This window comes from Sphaeramia orbicularis, chromosome 16, assembly GCF_902148855.1.
Source record: "Sphaeramia orbicularis chromosome 16, fSphaOr1.1, whole genome shotgun sequence".
NCBI classification, from domain to species: domain Eukaryota; kingdom Metazoa; phylum Chordata; class Actinopteri; order Kurtiformes; family Apogonidae; genus Sphaeramia; species Sphaeramia orbicularis.
Genome location: NC_043972.1, coordinates 51182606 through 51202778, shown reverse-complemented (window position 1 = coordinate 51202778; position 20173 = coordinate 51182606). Strand labels below are relative to the sequence as shown.

At 37.6% G+C, this 20173-nt stretch overlaps 2 protein-coding genes across 5 annotated transcripts in view; both read left to right on the top strand.

Moving 5' to 3' along the window:
- The window catches only part of dgkb (diacylglycerol kinase, beta), a 198049-nt gene extending 189194 nt beyond the window's left edge, over positions 1-8855 (top strand). For both annotated transcript variants that reach the window (XM_030158482.1, XM_030158481.1), the window contains one exon: positions 6578-8855. In XM_030158482.1, coding sequence (XP_030014342.1) covers positions 6578-6685 — 108 coding nt within the window. In that variant the 3' untranslated portion in view covers positions 6686-8855. The remainder of the gene's footprint in view (positions 1-6577) is intronic.
- A 4772-nt stretch (positions 8856-13627) lies between these two features.
- Positions 13628-20173, top strand: part of etv1 (ETS variant transcription factor 1) — a 29215-nt gene continuing 22669 nt past the window's right edge. Inside the window, exons 1-4 of one of the 3 annotated variants that reach the window (XM_030158483.1) lie at positions 13628-13870; positions 14122-14219; positions 14611-14692; positions 15006-15053. In XM_030158483.1, coding sequence (XP_030014343.1) covers positions 14175-14219; positions 14611-14692; positions 15006-15053 — 175 coding nt within the window. In that variant the 5' untranslated portion in view covers positions 13628-13870; positions 14122-14174. Of the gene's footprint in view, positions 13871-14121; positions 14220-14610; positions 14693-15005; positions 15054-15441; positions 15819-20173 lie in introns of those variants that run through there. The other 2 variants (XM_030158484.1, XM_030158485.1) reach the window with 2 other exon arrangements.

The following is a 20173-nucleotide window of genomic DNA, read 5'->3' as shown; positions in this document are numbered from 1 at the left end:
TGACAAACCCAGGAAGAGTTTGAAATAGCGTTGTATGATCCAGACCATAGGTTCATTTCAGTTCAGGAGGTGAAAGATAAAGCAGCTTCAGGTTATTGTCATAGTGTGTTCAGGGCTCAAAATTAACTTTTTGACCTAGGAGCACTGTGCTCCTACCCTAAAAGTTAGGAGCACAGGCTAAAATCTAGGCGCACCACTATTATATAAAAAATTTGGAGAACAAGCAAAACTCTTGGCCATACCAAGTAATATTCCTATATGTATTTAAGCAATGTTAACAACCTAGAATAAAGTATTTAAATAGAGTATGAAAGAAAAAGCTTACATTGACACAGGTGCAAAACAATTGTCAATGTGTGGTATATACTTTAGTTGGTTCTTGGAGAAGAAAGACGAATCACACCATTATTTGCAACAACCAACTTTTTTATTTCATGGCCTAAAGGCCCTTAGGGGCCGTTTACACGGCGTCGGCTTCAGTCGACTCCGGGAAGATTTCATCGCAGATTAGCCTTCTGTTAACATGGAAACGGTGCCTAGAGTGCCTGAATCCGGAAACTTTTGATACCAGGGTCCAGGGTGGAACGTTATCGATACGCTCCGCATTCCAGCTCCGTGTTAACGCGAGTCGGAGCGTTCCGGGGTAAAATATGACGTCACCGCATGTGCGCGCAGCCAAGAACCGCCAGTTAACCCACTCCGGGCCAGTTGGTGGCGGTAATGCGCCTCCAAGCTGGTTTGCCAGCCTCTATGACACAATAAAGCTGCAGAAAAAGAAGGAACAACCACAACAACAATGGCCGGTTTCAGAACAACATACGTGCTGCTAACTGTGCTCAGCTCGTCTGTCCAGACAAAGAAGTCCTGCGTCTTTGTACGACCACTCGCCATTGTTGTTTGTAAATAGTGTTGTCCGCCTCCTCCTCTCCTTCTTCTTCTTCTTCTCCTCATTTAAAGGCTGTCTAAACCGGAAATTGTTTGTGCGCAGGCGCGTGTTTTACCGCCACTGTTTCACTACAGCTCTACATCGCCAGCTACTGGTCTGGCATGGCCACTACAGCGTATTCAGCCGTCCTCGCGGACTCATGTTAACGCAGATCGTTATCATAGCGGCGGCGTCTTAACGCGGAATGATTTTATAACGCAAAGGAGAAATCTTTGTGGAGTGTTGCCGTGTAAACGTACCCTAGTCACTGTGGTCTACACCATGCCTGAAGTCAAGTCTCCTTGACCTGGTGCCCCTTAGTCACTGTGGTCTACACCACGCCTGAAGTCAGGAGATTGTTTCAAACATCGGTGGAGTTATCTGATCCCTTTGTTTATGCCGCCTGCGCACGCGAGGGGGTGGGGACTAGATTTTCCGCTTCAGTCAGCGGGGCGTGGAGCTTGTTTATTTTCAGCTGACGAGTTACTTCTGCAGCCATTATTCTAGGCGCACGTATTAATTTTTGCTCATTTTTTTATTGGCGCACCGTGCGATCGTAATCTCAAAAACAGTCGCACTACCGAAATTCTCAGGCGCATGCGACCATAATTCAGTCGCAGTCACGAACCCTGGTGTTATTGAAATATTACATCCAGTTTTGGGGAGACTTAAACTACATGTAGTTGAACTATATAGTTAAACGACAGCGACATGCCGACTCGACCATGGCCATATTTTGTTTCATATACACCCCATGTACGTTCTCAATTTAATGCTGAAAAAGTTGCTGAAACTAGTTTTTCTAGCCTTAGTTTTACAAACTATATTTCTTCTGGGGAAATGTAGTTTGTTTGAACTATTGCCATGCTGAACTACTTGTAGATTTATAGCTACGCTTGCAAAGTAGCTTCCCCAACACTGATTGCATCTAGCTAGCAAAGTTTTAAACTATGATAATGATGAAGAACCAGCACTTAATATTTACGCAGATTTGCATTTCCTGTCATCGAGCTTCTGAAAGTTCAATTCAAAGTGTCAGCAAATGTATGGAGATCTGCTCAGTTACCCCTATAACAAAGATGTGAATTCACTGCACTCGTCTGTTCACTGGATTCTCCCACATGTTACTGTCACTTTGTCATGTAGTGCAGTAATTTATGATAACAAATCCTTAACGATGCAAGACTTACTTCATCTAATTTGCTTACCTACCTCCACAAGTGTTTGCTCCCTGTCCAAATTGTTCATTTTTCAAAATGAAGCGCCTGTGTTTGTGTTGATTACAGTTGTGTTTCGCTTTAATTACAACGCTGCTGCAAATAAAGTGTTACACAGATTTACATTTACTTACTGACACAATGCCAAAAAAAATGCAGTGGATGACAAAACAAGTAGACTATGAGTGCTCTTGTGTCTGCTGGCACAATTAAACAGAGCAAAGTTAGGATATGACAGAACATAAACTGTGCTGAAACAATTTCCACGGTGACTTCTTCATACTGTATGTCTCTGCTGAATATGAATCAGTCAACCTGTTAAATGCTTATGAAAACATCACAGCCCAAATGGAATGTTATTCCACTAATTATTAACAACAACAAGTATGCAAATGAACCCCCATTCCTCTGCATGGATAACATATTCAACACCATCCATCGATTTGCATTTTGAAGTTACACATGACATGTGTCACTATGATAACTAGGTCTGAAAGAAGTGCAACAAAGTGAATTGTTACTGTATTTTAGACATAATCATGGAAGAAAATAATAGTTTTCAAAACAATACTTTTAATGGTTTTGTATTTGGATGGTACACATTCTTCAAGTCTTTTACCTATTACTGTCTTTGCATGTTTTGTTTTTTTTGTTTTGTTTTGTTCTTGTGTTCGTTGTTTGTTTTGCATCCTTCCAGTTAATATTTGAGTCTCTGATTGCTTGATTCTGCTGCAAATGTACACTTTTCACACATTTCATACATTTTATTATCCTTTGTCTGGAACAGGAATAAATTGCACTGTATGGCATGACCTTATTCCCTGTAGTGTTTATCAGCCTCACATTGTCATTTTCCAGTTTGTGTTCTTCATATAAAAACAGCACAACATAGAGAAACACTAGTTTGTGTGTCTTACTGTCACATGTTTAAGGGTGCTCTGGTATAATCCATATGCATGTTTGAATTTGCATCTTTGAAGCAGAGCTCCTTTGCTGCACAGATTGCCTTTCAGATCTTCCCTTTGCAACAAATGACTTGTCTGAAAAGGTTACAGTGTATATTGTAAAGTACATCAGAAACATTTAGTTCAATCATGTTGCATGATAGCCCATAAAAGCTGGTAATTGCTACTCAGTCAAAGTCCAGGTACAATAAATAGCAGGTTTCCTTTGAAGTGAATGGGACGTGGTCTGTTTAATGCAGATGGTAACATTTCCTCTCCCCATTACTGCCTTTAGACTCTCACAACAGCATAATGAACTATGTGCTTATTAGGTCAAGCCTTGATGGTTGATATTTGTTTTTCCATTGATCTGCAATATCAACCTTCAACAGAAATGACATCATTATTGGGAAACAGGATATTTTAGATAACACAGATGTAACAGAAGCAAAACCAATAAAGCCATGAGTCCTTTTTTCTCCATGAGTACAAACCATAGAGTAATGTATCTGATCTATAGTATCAGAGTCAGGGACTGCAACAACAACTGTCATACTGGATCCATACAGACCAGAATCACATGGTACACTTTTAGCTGCCAAATCATTACTAGATTACTGTGTGGGGAGAGAAATATGGGCACACTAAAACAATATTTTAGAATATTATATCCTCATAAACATACATAATTTAAAGGTAAAATAAAAATTGTTTTTATTAAGTGACTCATGGACTAAATGTTTTGGTGCTTTTGATGTTAAAAAAAAAAAAGTAAAATACCTTGTGACATATTGTGAAATGAATGTAAAAACTGAGATGAACACTTGTTGAATCAGTGGAGAGAGCCATTTACTGAATAACATTTTTTCCTCTTTTTTTATAGGAGTAATACCCATAATGCATCATGTCATTCATGTTCTTTTAAAGCTAAAGCATAATTAAGACACACTTTATTTCTCCACTCCTTTTTACCTGCCTCAGATGTGATTTGTGTTTTGTGATCTTGCAAGAGTGTGTTGCTGAGACAGGCAGGCCTCAAACAGTCAATTTTCACAAGATGTGTATATACTTTAAAAAAAATCATTTAATGTCAGAATGTTCACAAGATTTGTGGCTTGTGGGTTTGGGCCAAAATAATGGGTCAAAATCTGTGTTCACTTCTCCCATTGGAACTGTAGCTGCAGCTTGTCCTCTTAAGAGAGTGGGGCAGTGAAGAAACAATGTGACACATGAACAGAAAATCACACTGAACTGAGCTACCAGGTTCATAACTGTATTTGAATCATTTATTAGTTTTATTAGTTCAGACTTCCCCCCCTGGTGGTACTTCAATGAAAAACTCCCCTGGACCTAACAGGCTTTTTCCTCAAAGAGCACAATGGTAAAAGAAATGTCTATAGCCTAAAACTGTTTACAGGACATCTGTAACAGCAGAACAGGTCCAAAATGATGCATTTCACTATCACTTTCTAGAACAAACTGAAGACATGAGTGGAGAGGAAGCACTGATCTAATGAGCGGCTTTCCAACTGGAATGTTTTGTTTTTGTTTGCTTTTTTTTCCAGGTGCAGAAAATTGATGGCATTGATGCCAACTTAGTACTTTTGTTACTAGATTTAACAGCTTTTCAGAATAGTGTATTAACTTTTTTCCCTAAAGCTCCTAGCAAGAGATTTAGGAACTTTTAAAATTTGTTTGGAAACTTATAGCAACTTTTGAAAAGTGACTCAAACATTAAAATACACAGATTTTTTCCCAAATGACACAAAATGATTTTCTCTGTCACACAGTCATAAATACCCACAGTCTTTCTGCTTAGCTGTAAAACTCAGTGTTGCTAATTTAGACTGTTGGTATACTTAGTGATTTTTCAGACCCCTCTAGACTCTTTATCAAAAAAGTGACTAGTGACAAGTCTATCAACTTCTCCAAGTGTTATTGGAGACTTTTGGAGACTCTGACGTGAAAGCACGTAGCATTGTTTGTCTAAAACAAATCACTGCACTGAATATAAATCACTCCAATTGCCATTGACAGTTTTCTCTATTATTGCTTTTTTGGCCCAGTTATGTTGTTAATGTAGACTGAAAATTTTAAATGTTATGGCTAAAAATGTTCATGTTCAACTGTGACGTGTAGCTCCTAAGTGGACCATAAGGTTAAAAACCAAACCAAACTGAGGAAAATAAAGCTAAAAACTAAACAAACAAGTGGTGCCAGGCAGAACAAACCCTGCCCCTCGCACATGATCATATCCTCACAGGTAATCATATCCATAGTAATCATAATAGTCTTCATAGCCGTAATAATCGGGTGGGTAAGAATATGAGCAAATGTGAGGATTTTTTTTAATCACAAAAAAATTTATCTTTGACCTACCTTGCTGCTACAGACAATGGAAATTTTGTCCATTATAAGTAAATGGGGAAAAAAGATTTTGAAAATTCATAAAAAAGTTTGAACTATGACCTACTGTTCGCAAAATGTAATCAATTCTGGGTCACTGGCAATCTGTAAACCCAATCTAGTATGAATTCAACCAGTAGTTTTGCTGCAAACGTGTTAACAAACAAACAAACAAAGAAACACCTTTGGGGGGCAGGGTAACTCAACCCCTAACTATCCTTCAAATGTAGATTTTGGCTAAGACACACCATGGAACCCAGGTCACAGTTGGCAATTGCTGATCGTCTAGTTCGAGTCTTAATCTGTGATGCCATTCCCAGTAAAAATGAAAGCAAGTGTAGCTCAGTGAAGAATCAAGAGCGAGGAGAACATAAAACTGAGAGCGAGCAGAAAACAGAATCGAGAGCAAAGAGAACAGAAGGGAAATCAGAAAGTGAGAGGTGATTTTGCGAAAGTGAACAAGCATTTTAATTTTGTGCACCCTCTCTCTTTTTCTGTGCCCACAATAATAATTTTACTCCCCACAATATTATCTTTACCTCTTCAGTTTCAGTTTTTAAGCTTGTTTCTATGTAAGTTGTGCCCTCCTACTTTTGATAGTGAAATCACTCCACAGTCTCTAACCCCAGATAAAGATGAAGGGTTAGAATTGGGACATTAAAAAAAAATAAACTAGAACTGAGTATAGTTCATTTGTAGTTCTAAACATATTTAGGATGTTTTTATACTCACTTTTTCTCTCCTACATCATTCATACAATTACATGCACATTTACAATTATGCAAATTGGGTGATGATGTCATTTAGCAACTTCTAGCAACTTTTAGAACAGACAATAGATACTTTAACCACTGATGGAGTTGGAATCACTGAACTCAGCTCTAACAGTACATCTATGAACTTATCTCTGGGGTTCAACAGTGTGGTGTTATATACAATTTTTGCTCAATGACTATTTTTTCTCTGGTGTTGGGATAAAAAAGTGGAGCAAATTTTTTACAACTTTTCTTTTACACACCAAAATATGGGATGCTTAATCTTCAGAACAAATCTCATCTTAGTTCTTTCTTTGTTCTAAATACTAGATTGAGATCATCCACAAGAACCAGGCCCCCATGCTGATGGGACCAGGTCAAGGTCGCAGCTTCTTCTCCTCCATCATCAGGCGAACGCGCAGTGAGAGCAAAGACTGATAGATAAAGGGCGACAAGACTGTGTTCAAAGTTCTGCAGAACAGCGGTCATGAGTTGGACAACCACCACCAATGAAGGGGGTCTTTGACAGTCAGATAGCCCAGCATACAGTAGCAAACTGAAGGTTCAGAGTGTGTGTGGCCTGCAGCATGTGGATTCCACAGAAAGGAGCTGATTTGACATTGAGCAAGGCGTGCATAGAGCGAAGCTTTGATCTACAGTGTGTTGTGTAGTTTAGCTGCAAAAATAGTGAAGCTATTTCTGGAGGTCCACTTCTACAAATGACCGTTTTCTAAAAGTCTGTTTCTATTTTGGCTGTTGTGATTCGTGCCATGTGGAATAAATCCACATATGAATGTGTTTTTTGTGATACAATTTTATTTATTTATTTCTATTTTGCTGCTATTGATGTTTGTTTTCTTTTTGTTCTTTTTTTTTTTTTTTTTTTACAGTTTTCTGGGGGGGGGGGGGTTTGGATTTGCATTTGCATAGCCCTGATGCATGATGGACAGTCGGAGAGGATCTGACATATCTGGAGTTTGCAACTGATCAGCCCCAAATGTGTTTAAGATGTGTTCCTTTTGCTTCAGCACATAACTCATGAATATGTTGAAGTAATTAAAAGACTCAATGTTTTTTTAATGTTGTTTTAATGTTGTTGTTGTTGTTGGTGGTGGTGTTGTTGTTTTGCTCCTGCAAGTCATCCTTGTCAGATTTCAACTGCTGTGTTGCTGCTCTGTCAGTGGAAAGATAAGAAGAAACTACAAAACATTCCTTAAAAAAAAAAAAAAAAAAAAAAATTACAATAATAAAAATGCATGACATTGCTTGTTTTACATTGCACAAAAGGCTTCCAGACAGTATGCATACTTTAAGTTGCATGAGTGATCCAAATCTGTTTAGACACTTCTGGAAATTGAACTTTACAAAAAACTTTCTGCCTGTAATCTGCCTACAGAGGTGCTCAGCTAAATCATATCATACTTTATTTATGAGAAGGACATGCTTTTTAGTGTGTTCTGTGATTTTTTCTGAAAGGTACTAAAAAAGAGAACTGAAATATTGAGTTTGTCATTGACTTACAGTGAGTTACAAATACAGTAAGATTGACTTTTGGCATTTTGACCTCCTATACGGTCATTGATTTGTTCAGATGTATGCTGCTTAATGTTTACATTCCACTGTGTATACAATCAGACATTAAGCAATTGAGTCTTGACACAAAAGAGTATTGGCATGTAAAGTACAAGCTTGATTTAAAGAATCAACATTAAAAATCAGTGGTACCCAAAAAGAGCAGTTTCTAAAAGCATTTTGCAGCTTTCACACAGCATACCTTTTGAAAAGTTGACTTATTTTTATTCCTTAAAGCCTCTGGAAATTTTACTGGGAACAGCAAAACTTAGTAGGACTGTGTGATATCAGAGTTGAATTTCTGAGTGAAAATAAACATGCATGATTATCTTAAAACCTAGTCCAAAAACAGCTTTTTCAACTGTTTAGACCATTGTGACCTGCAATGAAATTAGCCACCCTGAAATCTGATTTCTTCTGCACACATATGAAAATGCTCCTTCATGTATTGTGTATTATTTCTACAGTATTTCTACACAAGTCATGGAAGCTTTTGAGATGTCTACAAAATTGAAATGGTTTAGATATGAAATGTAAGATTCAAATTTTTATCAATTACAATCCTTTTTTCAGTCAACATTCAGTCAGCTGGTTTTGGTAAAGTTAATGTAGGTAAAAGTTGTTAAAGCTGTTTTGACAATCTTAAAAATAATCTTGGTTTTTGAGACTTTAAAGAAATCGCACAAGCATATTCCATTACTCTCATCTCACCAACAATTGATAATTTTTTTTCCAAAATGATTTTTTTCTAGTCTACACTCCTGCATGGTTTCTGAGAATAAATCTACACTTGACTGTTTCAGTCTTTAAAAGTGCCAAATGCCTGTGGAGACTGATGCGTGATCTCTTTGCTCTGTAGCAATGCAGCGTTTGTACAGTGAGGTTGTATTTTTGTACACAGTACTATTTTTTCTGTTTATTGCTTCTCTCTCAAAATCACACAGATATGTCATTCTGCCTAAAAGATAGTATGCCTGCCAAGTGTTGCCTGAGAACAATGTTAAAGGAAACCATTAATAAAATCATTCGTTGTTTGGCATAGTGTTGTGTGCTTTTTACACTGACCTTTGAACCCTTTCAGATATATGGGTTCTGTTTGAAATCACTTTCTTATTCACTCATTGACTATTTTTTGTTCAGATGGATGGATTGCCACACACTGCAAAGTCCAGACAAATGTTTATAGGCTGAGAGACACGTTAGCATAGACCCAGTTCGCTTAACATTGGAATATTGGAATTTTCTATCAGTTTTGGATTTTTGAATGAGAAAAAGTTTAAACATATGCTTGATAGTTACAGGTTTAGCTTGGCAAGATAATCATTACAAATAAAAATGTATAAGAACCAAGGTCGTTATCGTTACTGAAAACGAACGAAATGACGAAAACTAAAATTGAAAAAACATTTTCATTAACTGAAATAAATAAAATTCTAATTAAAAGAAAAAAAACAATAACTAACCGAAACTGTATTGTGTGCTTACAAAACTAACTAAAACGTATAAAAATTATGTATAAAATTCTCTTAGTTTTCGTCTATGTCAATGTTGAATTGATATCAAATTGATTTATTTCACTCCAGCAATTTTAGCTGGCAGCACCATATGGCACTTCCATCATGCCTGGTCACTTGTGGTTAAAGTCGTCTTCCGGTCCCCACTCTACCTGGAACATGCAGTCTAAAGCTGGGACAAAGCAGCAGAGTCCTGTATGGGATTTCTTTTGGTGATGTGTGGGGTCGGGCTTTTTTTTTTTCAACTCTCCGGGTCCAGCTTTTGTGGAATTATTTGACCCGCCCTGCAAATAGTGACATTTTTTGAACTGACCCAGGTAACCCCCTGGGTTAACCTGCTGATCCGTGCATCACTAGTACTAGCCTATCATGTGGTGTGAATGATAGGACACAAATGCATGGATCTATTAGCAGAAAGAAAGAAAGGGTTTTTTTGAAGCAGTTTAGAAGTAGAGAAAACAGGGGGCAGAAAAGTAATCCAATTATAGAGGTATGTAAACCTTTTATAATGTTAAAACACGTAGCAACAGCTAGCTGAATTGAAATGAAGCAAAGTTGGCTAATAATGCTACTGCAGCCGATTAAGATATGAGATATCTGCTAAGGTGTCTGGTTTACTGCCGCTGAACTGGGTTATATGTGTTTCTATATGGTTTCTATATGTTTCTATCTGGTTTACTGCTGGTTAGCTGGTTTCTATATGTTTCTATCCGCTTTACTGCTGGTTGGCTGGTTTATGTTTCTATCTGGTTTATATGTTTCTATCTGGTTTATTGCTGGTTTATATATGTTTCTATCTTTTTTATATGTGTCTATGCGGTTTACTGCTGGTTGGCTGGTTTATGTATGTTTCTATCTGGTTTACTCCTGTTAGCTGGTTTATATATATATATTTCTATCTTGTTTATATATGTTTATATCTGGTTTACTGCTGGTTAGCCAGTTCATATATGTTTGTATCTGGTTTATATACCTTTCTATCTGGTTTATTGCTGGTTGGCTAGTTTATATATGTTTCTATCTGGTTTATATATGTTTCTCTGCGGTTTACTGCTGGTTGGCTGGTTTATATGTCTTTCTATCTGGTTTATATATGTTTCTATGCGGTTTACTGCTGGTTGGCTGGTTTAAATATGTTTCTATCTGGTTTATATATGTTTCTATGAGGTTTACTGCTGGTTGGCTGGTTTATATATGTTTCTATCTGGTTTACTGCTGGCTGCTTTGTGCATCTCCTGTCATCCTTTGCACATCTTTGCATTGTTTTCACGTAAGTGACGTTGTGTATGGATCACACACACACCCCAACCTGCTATGGGGAATTCATACATTGTACTGTACAAATGTTTGTGTCTCTGCTCAGTCAATGAGCCACCCTAACCCGACCCCCAAATAAAGTGTCCAGGGTAACCTACTGATCCACACCTCACTAATTTCTTTGATTAGGATGGCAAGGAAGATAAAATATATGAAATAACTAAAACTAATACTAAAACTAAACTAAACTAAAACTAAGGATTCAGAAAAAAAACAACTAATGAAAACTAGCAAACCTGCTCTAGAAACGAATTAAAACTAAGTGTCAATTTCAAAAATAAATAAATTAATAAATAGGAATTAATACTAAGAGCTATAAACTAACAACACGACAATAGTCTTAGTTTAACCACCTCTAAATTATATGTCTTTATATGTCTAAAAGCCACTGATTTCAAGGTGAGACTAAAAAGAAAGAAAATGAAAAATACTAACTAATTTCATGGGCTTTTAGAATATTAAATGATTGACTTTTCCAAACTGATTCAGGTTGGTTCATAGATTTTTTCCAATTGTCTCGGTGTCAGTTGGCTGGATGACTGAGCTGGACCGGCATCAAGTGCAGCCGGTGCTTTGGTGGGTGGGTGGGTGGGGGGTTGGGGGGGTCATCAGGAGCGGCATGATACTTCACTTCACATCCACTTCACCTGTCCTGTAAAGGAGTCCTGCCTGGATCCAAGATGGCATCAGCATGACCACTGACTCACGATATGTCTGTCTGCTAATGAACTCCTTTATGCTACATGGTGAAGTTCCTTTTCCCGGATTTGTCCCGTGTTAGTTTTGCAGCTAAATATTACATGAATAGTAAACAGCAGAGTGGTGGACAATGGCTCTAGCAACAAACATTGTCTCAGAGGCACAGATTCATGTAGGTTTTTAAAATAACTTCAGTTGTGTTCGTCTGTTGCCCTTGTACTCACTCAGTATTGAAGATATTTTGTCATCTTTGATTTTCAACTGATCAGCCCACATTATTATGACAGACTCAAGATTTGCCATTTTAAGAATCATTCCTACCCCAAGTACATTAGCACAAACCATGTGCTTGTTTTGGGTTGGTGCTAGTGCTAGTGCCTGTTCAAAGTTTTTTAGAGCTGAAACGATTAATCAATTATTGTTTAATGATTAAGTGACTTGAATTGATTAAAAAAAAATTGATACAATTTTCCTGAATTGCAGCTTCATTTCCTTAATTTCACTAAACATTAGTTCCACTGTTGTTTTTCAAACAGATGCTTATGGTGATGCACATGACACCAGGATGAACACAAACAACAAGAAGCGTAGCTCAGAAGAGACAAGGACAAAAAGGCAGAAAATGTCTATATGTTCATTTTTCTTCATTGGCACCATCACTTACTCCTTTAAACATTTAAGCTTTTATACAAACATTAAAAATATTTTGCTTTATTTTTTAAGTTGTATGTTAGTTCCATCTTTAAGTTATTAGAAAGTTAGTAAGTTGGATACAAATTTGTTGAAGACTGCATTGCACTCACACACACGCACAAGAGATGTCTTACAGTGACAAACAACTTATCCTTTATTCCAGAACCAGCCAAAACAACAACCACAAAAACCTGTAAAAGTGTATAAAAAATAATTAAATAGAAATAGCAATAACAACAGTATAAAAGTGTGTGTGTGTGTGTGTGTGTGTGTGTGTGTGTGTATAAATACATACATACATACATACATACATACATATATACAGGGTGGGGAAGCAAAATTTACAATGAACATTTAGTTGTTTTTTCTCAGCAGGCACTACGTCAGTTGTTTTGAAACCAAACATATACTGATGTCATAATCATACCTAACACTATTATCCATACCTTTTCAGAAACTTTTGCCCATATGAGTAATCAGGAAAGCAAACGTCAAAGAGTGTGTGATTTGCTGAATGGACTCGTCACACCAAAGGAGATTTCAAAAATAGTTGGAGTGTCCATAAAAACTGTTTATAATGTAAAGAAGAGAATGACTATGAGCAAAACTATTACGAGAAAGTCTGGAAGATACTATTAAAGAAGAATGGGAGAAGTTGTCACCCGAATATTTGAGGAACACTTGCGCAAGTTTCAGGAAGGGTGTGAAGGCAGTTATTGAGAAAGAAGGAGGACACATAGAATAAAAACATTTTCTATTATGTAAATTTTCTTGTGGCAAATAAATTCTCATGACTTTCAATAAAATAATTGGTCATACACTGTCTTTCAATCCCTGCCTCAAAATATTGTAAATTTTGCTTCCCCAACCTGTATATATATATATATATATATATATATATATATATATTTTTTTTTTTTTTTTTTTTTTTTTTTTTTTTTTTTTATACACACACACACACACACATACTATTAGTATACTTTTACAGGTTTTTGTGGTTGTATGGCTCTGGAATAAAGGATAAGTTGTCCTTTTAAGACATGTCTTTTTCACATCTTCACTATTTTGTTTTCACCTATTCAAATAACCCTAAAATCGAGTAGAAGAAGATAATCAATTCATTAATTGATTACAAAAATAATCGATAGCTTCAGTTCTAGTTCCTTCTTTTGGTGTGTCCTCAGTTTTGCCCGGTGACCTGCTCTTTACTTCCAGGTCACTGCCTCGTGCAGGTCTGTCCCACTGTTCAACAAAGTGTCCCTTACAGGATGGAGAGAGCTGGCGCTTCAGTCCATCTGGAAGAGCTTCAAAACACAGTTACCATGGACACAAACTTGACCGGAGAAGAGTGTGTTTGCGTGTGTACACACTGTGGACGCGGAGAGACGAGAGGGAGAGGGTAAATACACCAGGAGAAGGGGGGGGGGGGGGGGGGGGGGGGGGGTAGTTGCGCTTCTTATGTGTACTTAACTTTAAATACTCGGTAATAATTTTATATTTGGTGTAATTTTTTAGTAAACGTTAAGTCCAAACTTTTCTATAAGCGCATGTCAGTCGTATCGAAGCTTCTAAGCTTCTTTCTCCTGACCTCGCCGCTTGCACGATTGCTTTGCCAGCAATCTGATCCAGTGAAAGCCATTGACAACCAATGGGAAGCAGGAGAGCGGCTTGTTTTCATGGGAGGCCCCGGGAGGCAATGCCAAAGCCGCTAGACTGCGCACAGTGAGTGGGGAAAAGCGCCGGCAGAAGCCGGGGATCGTGGAGCAATCCACAGCCGCTCTGTGGCACTCCGCACGTGCAGGGGAAAAACGGCGCGAGGTTGTGCTAGGTAAGTGAGTCTGTCACGCTTCCGACAACTATTTTCTAAGTTGAGCCTTTGACTCACTGTATCGCTAGACATCTCCCTCCGGCTCCGTGCGCTCCGCGTTTACGCATGGAATGTACGGATCTGTCATTTGAAGATTACGCATCGGTCGGATGTGCTGCTTTTCTCCGAGGCTTCAACTGAGCCTTTATGAGTAAATCTGTAATTTCGATCCCAATTCATATCCATCACTTTTCTTGTCTCGCTTTTTTAAGGCTGACCTGGACAGAGACAGATTTGTCAGTTTACGTCACGACGGTGCATCAGAATGGACAGCATTCACGACCAGCAAGTGCCTTACTTTAATTCCAAAGTGAGTGTTAATTGAGGGGGGAAAAAAGGAGTTCAAATAAAACTACAAATGCATATAATAGTCATGTTTCTTCCTCTAATCCCATGTACCTTCCTCTCTTTTACTTTTTTACTTTTACTTTTAACTCAATAGTCCCCTCTGTTCCTCAGAATCCATGTAAATGGAATCTAATCACCACAGATAAACAGCTCAACAACATACCCATTACTTAACGGTCATGCAAGGTGTCCAACTTGTTAATTCTACCTGATGAGTAAAGCAGAAGTGAAGTGTGTTTGGCTCTGTATGAGTGTCTCACTAATGCTTTTCCATTTGCACGTGTGCAGCAACAATCACAGCCTTAGACTGGCTAGAAAGAAATTGATTTGTTTTGTGTTTTTTTTTGTTGAAGAAACTGAAAAAAACAAGCTGCGAGAGGCCAGCAGCAAGTGACAGAAAGAGAAAATTCATTAACCTGGCACTGGACACTGAAGGTAAGCAGAGGGGTTAGAAGTGGGGGGTGGTTGAGGAAGAAGAAGAAGTAGAAGTTAATTTCACGGCTCCTAAACATGTAGCAAAAATTCAATTGGTTTGTGGCCACCTGTGCTTGCTAACTACAGAATCTCAATTACAACATGGTATCCTGTGAAGATCCTCACGAACCTGTGCATGTGTCAGTGGTCAGAGATACAAATTGACTTGTTATTAGGTGCACACTCACAAAGGCCCGCCACTCAGATTTTCTGTGTCCAATGCTTCTTGACTGGGGGTTTTAACTTCTCTTCTTTCGGTTTTCATCACCTGCAGAGCTTTTTCAGGACCTCAGTCAGCTCCAGGAGACCTGGCTGGCAGAAGGTGAGTGTTTTAAATCTAAAAAGGAAGAGATTTAGGAAAAAATGTAAGGTGGTATAGGGAGGTAACAGGGGAAAACGTAGCAGAAGCAGCAGCAGCAGCAGCCCTGGAGTTACATGCCTAAGCGTTGCAGTCCAATTAAAAGCCTGTGTGTGGAAGAGGCACCTTGTGTGTCATGCATACATTAGAGGCTGTGTGAGCGAGGCAAGCGGGGGTCTTGAGGGAGACCGAGGAGGGCTCTACCCAGAGAGTGTCATCACAAATTACCAGGAGAAGGCTCGGAGACGCTCACTGTCTCTTCTGCTTTTGGCAGGAGCTAACGCGCCGCACGCCAGCCGCCACCTCCACCAGAGCTCCCTCTCTCTCTTTTTCTCTCACTTCATCCCTTCCTCTCTCTCTCATTTACTCTTCCCCCCCCCCCCCCCCCCTTTGCTTCCTCTCAGCACACCTCTCTATCTTCTCCAGCTGTACCATCATCTTGCCGTCTTCAATTCCATTTCTTTGGTGGGCCAAAACAAAACAAAACAAAAAAAAGAATGGATCTATAATTTTTTTTCTTCTCGCAGATTCTCCTAAACCAAAACAGTTCTTAAAGTATTTTTTTCTTCTTATTTCTGTTTTCTTTACTTTTTTTTTTTTTTAAATACTTTTTTTTTTGTTCTCTGATGGCAAGACTCGTTGCTCATTGTGGTCTAACTTGAGACGTGATGCTTCAGGATTTAAGCGCGAGTGTCCTCTTTCCGCCGTGTCTGCAACACCGAAGTTTTGGTCAGTGCTGTTCATCTTTTTCTGTCTTAATATGCATGTCTTGTTATTGTTGTATAGTATGTGCATGTTTTGATTATTTATTTTTTTTGCCTCTTTGCATGGAATGTGTGTGTAAGCCAGTAGAGAAAGGGCATTTTGTGACATCAAAGCAGTATTTCTTTGTCAGGTGGTACAAGTTTAATGTTGTGTTAAAAAAAGGCAAACTATAAAATGAAGAAACTGCTTTTAAAGTAACAGACACAGGGTTAGGAATCATTTTTGCTTCTTCTAATAAATTTGCATCTCGCTTTACTCAGATAAAGCATGGAATCTGAAAGTTTATCTTCCAGTAGAGAGAAAACAAATTTGCATTTTGTATGAAGATCCCTGTAGCATTTTACAATGTCCTAATACAATTGGAAACTGGGCACAGAGCATAAAGGTTTGACTTAAACTAGTTTTTATATAAGTTTCTCTAAATGAGTCAAACTAAACGGCTCTGTTTTCAAATGAAACATATCAATTTTGTCAAATTTTAACACCAGACTTCATCTACATCAGTTTTGATATATGATATTTGGTGGTTTTGTTAATTTATACTGAAAATTTCACAACTTGTTTAAAACTTTAACTGTGAAAAAAGAATTAAATCTGATTTTTTTTTTTTTTTTAGTGTTTTACTCTCAGATCTAGATCGTTGTGTTACATGTATGTCCAATATTATGAGCAATAATAAATTTGTTTCATCTATGTTAAACAAGTTACTCAGGATTTTCTAATTTTTAAAGTTATTTTCCCACTATGAATATGTTGCAAAAATGTCTCTCTATGAAGCACTAAAACTAAAAATATAAAGCATTTATCTCCTCTTCAACTTTCAAGTGCACAGTTGATAATTATTAAATGAGCCTTAATCCTTTTTCTTTTCTTTTCTTTTCTTTTCTTTTCTTTTCTTTTCTTTTCTTTTCTTTTCTTTTCACAAAAAGGATTGAGTTATTTTCCCTGAAGTGGAAAAATTAGTTAGTCTTTTAACTGGTGAACCAGACTCTCAATCATTTCTAAGAGCCATCTATTTTTCAACACATTACAAAATTTTTGCAAAGCTCTTAAAAAATGAAAATTAAGCTTTGAAATGGGGATTGGAGGAATTGAATGTGAGCAGCGTTTAGATGATGATGATGAGGGTGTTGAGGCGGTGATGGCAGCAAAACGGCGGCACCAGCACATACCGGAGGGCGTGTAAAAAGAATAAGACATGATTTTAATATTTCAGTATCCAAAGTGAGAAAAGAGAGATGGCAGCGGCTGATAAGAAGTATTACTGTTAAAGATTACAGTTCTGCCTGTCATGGATCAATGTGATAAATTCACCGTTGTAGATTTAATGAATGACTTCCTGTCCATTAAAGAGCAAAAGGAATACCTTCCCATTTTCCAAGATTTATTAGTTCAAGTAATTGGGAACAAGAGGACAGAGAAAGCCTCTTGGAGGAATTATGAAGGGAATGAATTTCAGACTGGGACTCTGCAACGTATGTTTGAGCCCTCACCCCAAAAAAATGAACCCTTCATGTCCATAGTTGTTAGATATATTGACAGCGTCTACACACCCTTAATATGAATATCATGTCTTAGAAGTCAGCAAATAGTCTAAAATGTGAGTTGGTGAGGTCTTAATTGCCACCATGTTTCAGCTAATTTCATTTATTCATTTCGTCTCAGTCCACATTTCTCATTTTACCTTACACATCCTGTTAGCAAAATGTACAGTGGATCCCTGGTTACAAATGCCTCTACATGGGATGACAGAGGGTACTTTTATTTAGATTTCCCTACAGTTTCTGAAAATAAAAAAAAAAATTAAATATAATCAAAACTGACCTTTAAAATGTATTTAAAAGCATTACATTGAAGTTTGCGATACCTGTAGACACTCTGCATTAAGCGCCCTTTTTGAAATATCCCATTCTTCTGCAGTATTTGCAGATTTCCTACTTTCAGGGTGTTTGTGTTTGTTAATACACACTGGACAAAATCCACACTGTATCTGAAACTGTAATACAAAGAGTTTAGATAGGTCTCTCGTGCTCAGGCCTCCCGTTTACAACTTCTTCCTTTTCATCCTTCACTCCCTTTTCCCTCTCCACTTCCACCTCCTCCTCTTCTTTTTCTTTTTTTTTGTGTTTTTGTTTTATGAATGGTGGCAGATTTCCAGCTCTGCCGTTCCTCTCCCCTGGAGTTTGATGCAGGGATCAGTTGGCTCATTCATGGACTTACTCAGGGCTGGTGACTCATCCATCCTGTACCTCTTCTTTATATTTTGGACACACAGACACTTTAAAATTTAAAATTAGTTTTTCCATCCCTCCTTTTTGTCCTTCTCTAACTGCATTTCATAAAGCTGTTTGAGCATTGTAAGTTTGTTCATTTGCCTTAGTTTGTGTTTTTCTCTCCCATGTATGTTGCTCATTAGGATAGTCACATTGATTAATTCTTGTTTTCCCCCTGAATTCTTCCGTTTATTCGTGAGACGTACAGCTTTTTATTTAGTTTTCAAAGGGAGACTTTTTAAGAGATAACATATGATATAAGATATGACTTTATTGATCCTACAGTAGGGAAATTGCACTGTTTTCAGCAGCAAAAATACAAAAAAACAAAGTGTTGAAAGACAGGCAGAAACATTCAAGAGTGAACAGGAAATGTAAAAGAGAATCATCGATTTATATTACTCATTCTGCCTATATACATGTTTTACAAATACTTCTTTCAATTATTTCCTAAAATGTTCTAAAACTGTACGACAAGTTTCTATCATAAAACACCAAAAAACTGCCTGTTTAATTCCTGTAAGATGCCATTGTAATTGGTAATATTTTTTGTAATACCATATATCATTCTGAGACTGATATCGTTCAGGCTGAGTGATAATGGACACAAATGGTATAATGATAAAAATGAAGAAATCCGTCCATGTCACTAACATAATGATGAGTTTTGGTCATGAGTAAAAGTTACAGTTTTTTAGTTATTGAACTGTTCTTTACAGTCATAACATGAGAGCATTTCAAATAATTAGAAACATCAGAAACGTTTTACAACAATTTTTGCGCAAAAAACACTGAAAACATGAACAAAGTGAAAGTGAGTAAAGTAAAGGCAACGGAATAAAGAAAAAAAATATTGTATATTGTGATAATTATCATTATCATAATAAAAACCACAATAACTAGAAGCACTCGGAGAGCGCAGACCTCCGCCAAGGCTGATCAGTGGCCCCCCCCCGTGGGCCCCCCCACCCCCGATCACCACCAAAATTTAATCATTTCTTCCTTATCCCATTTCCAACAAACCCTGAAAATTTCATCAAAATCTGTCCGTAACTTTTTGAGTTATGTTGCACACTAACGGACAGACAAACAAACAGACAGACAGACAGACAAACCCTGGCAAAAACATAACCTCCTTGGCGGAGGTAATTATCAGACCGTCTTATACCATAGCATAAATTTAGCACAGAAATCTTGTAAATAGTAATAATAAAAAAAAAATATATCACAGTCAACAGTGGTTGAATTATAATCCAGTATTAATTTGAGTTTAAAGAAATGTATACAAAAATACTTTGAACTGCATACAAAATAGATTATAAAATAATGTCAGTCTTTGTTTGCTGCTCTCTTCACCTGTTTAACATTGTTGGAAAATACAGAGCAATTTCTCCTCTTGATCTGTTAATTGTTTACTCTCTTCAATTCACACCTCTGGTGAGAAATAAGCATCTCAGATTATACCAAGCGTGTCAGAAATAAAAAAAAAAAAAATCAGTCATTTTTTCAGAGCTAAAGACATGTTAAGACATGATCCTGTGATAATGAGGATCCACCTTATTGTGTGTATAAATAGACGTGCTAATGATACTTAAATCTCCTTTTGCTTTTTGCTTGAATCAAACTGAACTGGAGGGACATGGTTAAAAAAACTGTGGCTGAGTGTATATACAAGTGATATAAATATCTTCATGCCTAATTGAAGCCGGAGCGGGAGCAGGGCTTCATTATTTTAGCATTAGGCTGAGTTTCAGGGGCGTTTCTGAAACACAGGTGAAACATTGTGAGGGTTTGGAACAGACCTAACGCGGTAGGTACAGGTGGATTCACCAGTAGGGAAGAAGCCAATTAGATACTGTTAACAATGGGTGTTTGGCTGCTGGCAAAGAAGTGAGAGCCGTGGCTGTGGAGCAGTCAATGGACAAGGCGAAGTCAGGAAGTGGAATTAGATGTTAGACAGTCACCTCAAGCAAAGTATTATCTCCCTGACAGCCTGCCGATTGTTTGAAAATGTGCTTCAATGTGTTCTGTATCTGAAGAAAATTG